This window comes from Histoplasma capsulatum, genomic scaffold (assembly GCF_000149585.1).
Source record: "Histoplasma capsulatum NAm1 scaffold_29 genomic scaffold, whole genome shotgun sequence".
Classification (NCBI taxonomy): Eukaryota; Fungi; Ascomycota; class Eurotiomycetes; order Onygenales; family Ajellomycetaceae; genus Histoplasma; species Histoplasma mississippiense.
Window position 1 is genome coordinate 1 of NW_001813954.1, and position 4,141 is coordinate 4,141.

Below are 4,141 nucleotides of genomic sequence, written 5' to 3' on the forward strand. Positions count from 1 at the left end.
AATATCCGAAGTCTAGAGCGAAGAAGGAAAAGCAAGAGAAACTTGAGAAGAAGCGAAAATAGATGAAAGATTCTGTTGGTTATAATTACAATGAATTCGAGACCAGCACTAAGCTCTTTTTGGAAAGTAAATCTAGTCTAAGTCTTATTGGCTGCTTGTAAAAATCCTCATACCTTTTGAATGACCGGGATGACCGCATTTAAGAGTAAAATGACCCCTATGTTTTTGAGGTATGTATGGTGACCAGGCTGCGCTTTCGATCGCGAGGCCAAAAAGCGGCCATCCTGCGGTCACTGATGCTCGTTGGAAATATCCAAGGAAGCCCTGCGCCAGGAGGGCGAATACTAGTGCTTTCGGGCTACGGTTTATATATTTTCCTTTGTGTTGGGGGCCTAGCTAGCTCACAACGACAAGTTTCTTTGACTGTAAACGCCCTCCTTTCTCTCTCTGCTCTGTGATCTCGTGTGCTCTGTCATCTTGTAGTCCCCCGCTCTTCACCTCTGCTCAACTATAGTACTTTGTGGACTATACTTTTTTGTAGTTCTTTTTGTTTCTTGCAAAGGGCTTTTGTGTTTCCATACAGCATGGGTATTTTGTTGATTACATTTCAGGTGAGTCGACAATTTTTCATGGTAGGTCAGTTATGATTGTAAGGTTGTTCCCGATCAACCCCACCTCACACACATGTGGAATTCATATCGCCAATGCTAATTCTAAATATAAATGGGGCAGTGATGAAAAAGTACGCTCCTGGTGTTACCATAGCCCCTGAGAGAAAGAACACTCACCCGATCAGGTGGTGGTCACGTGATGGCTATCGGTCGATTGGAAAGCCCCGATTCATTCAGTTTGCTTTGGGAAGCTACAATCACTTTGCAACATCAAAACATTACAACCAGAGGCGTCTTGAGAATGGCGAAAATAAATAAATCTAAACGCAGCAAAATGGATGATCAGGCCAAACAACTGATGTCTGACCAGCGATGTCTGATGATTGAATACAATGCCAGAAACACTATCATCGTGAGCTCTCTCGACGCTTTCAGCTTTAATGGCTTACCGATTTAATTTGCTGTTTGTAGGCCATATGTATCCCCAGTCGTCACCATCACGATAGGACACAAAAATTAAGTTATTCCAGCACAAGAAAGCTAGCAGTATTCGAGACATCTTTCAACCAAACACTCCAGATTCTTAGCGCCACAAGTAGCTAATGTCTCCGCCGCAGGCACAATCAACCGAGATATATCTTGAATAACTCTTGATTCATTTTTACTCTGTAGCTTTTGGCAAGCCTTCCGGAATCGGTCATTCTGAAATATCGTGCCTTCGGGAATCGTTTGTTTCTCGTCAAGTAGCATTTTGCAAATCTCTTTTGCTTCTTTCCGTTACTTCAAGTTCAGATTCAGCCATAAAGCTGCCTTTGGTGGCAAGGAAGGTCTCATAAGTAGCGCTTCTGTATTTGGCGCTCTTTCCATCTCTCGATTCTTGATTAGTTGGTGCGTTAGAGCCTGTAGCAGGACTCGAATTTGAGTTCTTGCGGCAAAGAGAAGCTGTTGACTTTTGAGTATTTCCAATCGGGTCTCCTCAACCCCTGTGAACTCACCAACAAGGCGCTTAAGTTGGATTTTGGACATAGTACAAGGTCACATTATTGGCTCAGACTCCAGATGTTGCTCGCCGACACCCCGGAGACTTCACAGCAATCGACAGGCATCGAGATGCTGCGCCGCATTACAATGTTCAACGGATCACACCCCATAATGGCCGATTCGCTCTCGATCAATTCTCCCGCAGCCCGGATCAAGTTTAGGATTTTGTCGGCGCTACTATGATGGCAGATGACTCCTGTTCCAGCAAGCACCCATACTTGTATATTTTTAATTCTCTGTTACGGGCGGTTACGTCCTTTCAGAAGACCCGAATGGAATATTTAAGGCCGCAGATTCCTTTGAGAATGGAAAGAAAGAACAGTCTTCAACATCAAGCCTCTGCTTTGTCCTTTGCTATATCTACCTCCACTGCCTTTAACTCACGCGCCTTCTCGACAACTCTAGTTGTCTAATTGCTAGTTCGTTTTCATTCGGAATGGCCCCTCGAAACGTTTCTCTTATCGCGTACCGCAACGCGGCAAGCCAACGTGCCCATTTTGCGATTTTTGTACCTACTGCTTCCGATCAGGATCGCGGAACCATGATCCACGTTGTTGGCGCCCCGATGGCCGGCTACCGGCTGGAGTTTAAGCGGAACTATGCGATCAACTTAACCCTGCAGCTATATACCAGACTTGCGATCGGGCAAATCGACTCTCAACACATCGTTCCAGATTCGGATCCTCAGGCCCCGCTGGTCACAGACTCCTCCCCCAAGTGTGCAATTGAAGTTGCAGCGACGCAGATTCCTCCACCAGCAATTAGCCAAAACTTCCTGGCTCCTGTCAATAATGTAAGTTGCTCTCGGATTTTATTTACATAGGCACGATTGCTTACACCAAAGAAATCTAGACCACCAACAGAAGGTGCCAAGAATGGACAATGGACTATGTACACCGTCTAGTCCACCATCAATATCTCAATGAAAATGCGATCCAGATTGTTCAGTCTGCACGCGATCCTCCAAATCACGGTGTTGGCTTGAACCCGGTTGGCGGCGGGCGTGGTCGAGGCAGGGGTCAGTGAACTCGGAATTTGCGCATAAATTGGATGTGAAATGAAATGCCATAATTGTTACTGTTTGATTGTGATACTGGGCTGGCCCTGTTTGAATTTGAATCATGTTGCTTATTTTTGTTTTCTGATATGAGCTACTGCGGAGTTTCAACTGGTCAACGAGGCCCTTATTAGTAAATCCCATTTTTCATTTTGGTTTTTGGCATTTAGCAATTGCTTCTCTGGTCAATCATCAGTACAGGGTGAAGCACACTCGAGTACATAGCTTATGAAGGATATTGGAAAGAAAAGCTCGGTAAATGATCATGACAAATGTAATTTAGAAGGCTAAGTACAACATCAATACTTACACTGCTCCAATCTGCAGCACATATTCACCGAAAGCAGCAAACTCAGGCTCGTACGCAGTTAAGAATTTGGGAATCCAAACATTGCGCCATTCCCCCTTATAGTCTGATGTGTATAAGGCCTTGCAATACTCCCAGTATTCCGGGTACCAACCAGCATGAGCCCAATCAACTACAGCAAGGACACGTGGGCGACCAGCTGGTGAAATTAGAATATTGCCCCGATGCAAGTCTCCATGAGTCAACCTGATGGCCCCATCGTCTGGTAGATAGTCTCGATAAGGATCCCGATATCTCTTTGAATCAGGAAGCCAGCTTTGAGGCAGAGAAGAAAACCAGTCGTTGAATGCTTTCACATTTTTAAAAGGGCCTGATTGAGGGATGGTTGCGAAGACATAATCGTGCAAACGTGCGCGGTTGATGGATCCTACACCTCAGTAAGCGACTCCGCTGATAGACATTGCAGGATACATGCATACCGATAAATGAGTCGCAAGGATCTGGCTCAATTTGCCGAAGGGAAGAAATAATCTCCCGTAACTGGCCGCAAATAAAGTTCCTATCCAGCTCATTGAGAGAATCCCATCGATCATGTAGCGTGTCTCCCTGAATAAGCTCCATATAAATGAACACAGAATTTTGATAAACTCTCCAACCATACACCTCCGGGACAGGTATCTTCTCAGCGAAAGACGTTCGAAGCATGCGGAGAGTTAGGGCTTCTTCAACCGCCACAGACGGCCCAAACTTGACGAGAAGATTTAGATGCTCAAATTTAACCCGGTGCGGGCCGTGGATGTTTGTTGAACTGTTCTGAGAGGGAGCCAACCTCTGCAGCGGGTTGGCAAGCTCTTATGGCCTGCTTTGGTGAAGAAGGAGGAGTCGAGGAAGTCCATCTCCGTTTGCGTTGCGTTCAGAGTCGCTGACGGTTGAATTTGTTGTTTAATGGGCACCTTGTTATGAATCGTCTCGGGTTGTTGATAATACCAAGAATTACGGGAACTGAGAGAGTTGTGGGCCTGCTTAAGGAATGGGGCAATGTTGTTTGTTCAAAGGAAGCGAGTGGGCTCCAAGGGTCATAAAGTACTTGTCGGAGGTATTAAGTTACCAATGACCTTCAAATTA

At 45.5% G+C, this 4,141-nt stretch overlaps 1 protein-coding gene across 1 annotated transcript; it reads left to right on the forward strand.

Annotated features, from left to right (window-relative positions):
• Positions 1-2,088: 2,088 nt before the first annotated feature.
• HCAG_09160 (predicted protein) lies at positions 2,089-3,362 on the forward strand (the record flags this gene model as incomplete). Its single annotated transcript, XM_001535869.1, has 4 exons — positions 2,089-2,445; positions 2,505-2,670; positions 3,037-3,069; positions 3,286-3,362. 4 exons carry the CDS (start codon positions 2,089-2,091, stop codon positions 3,360-3,362), a joined length of 633 nt encoding a protein of 210 aa, XP_001535919.1.
• Between the last annotated feature and the right edge of the window lie 779 nt (positions 3,363-4,141).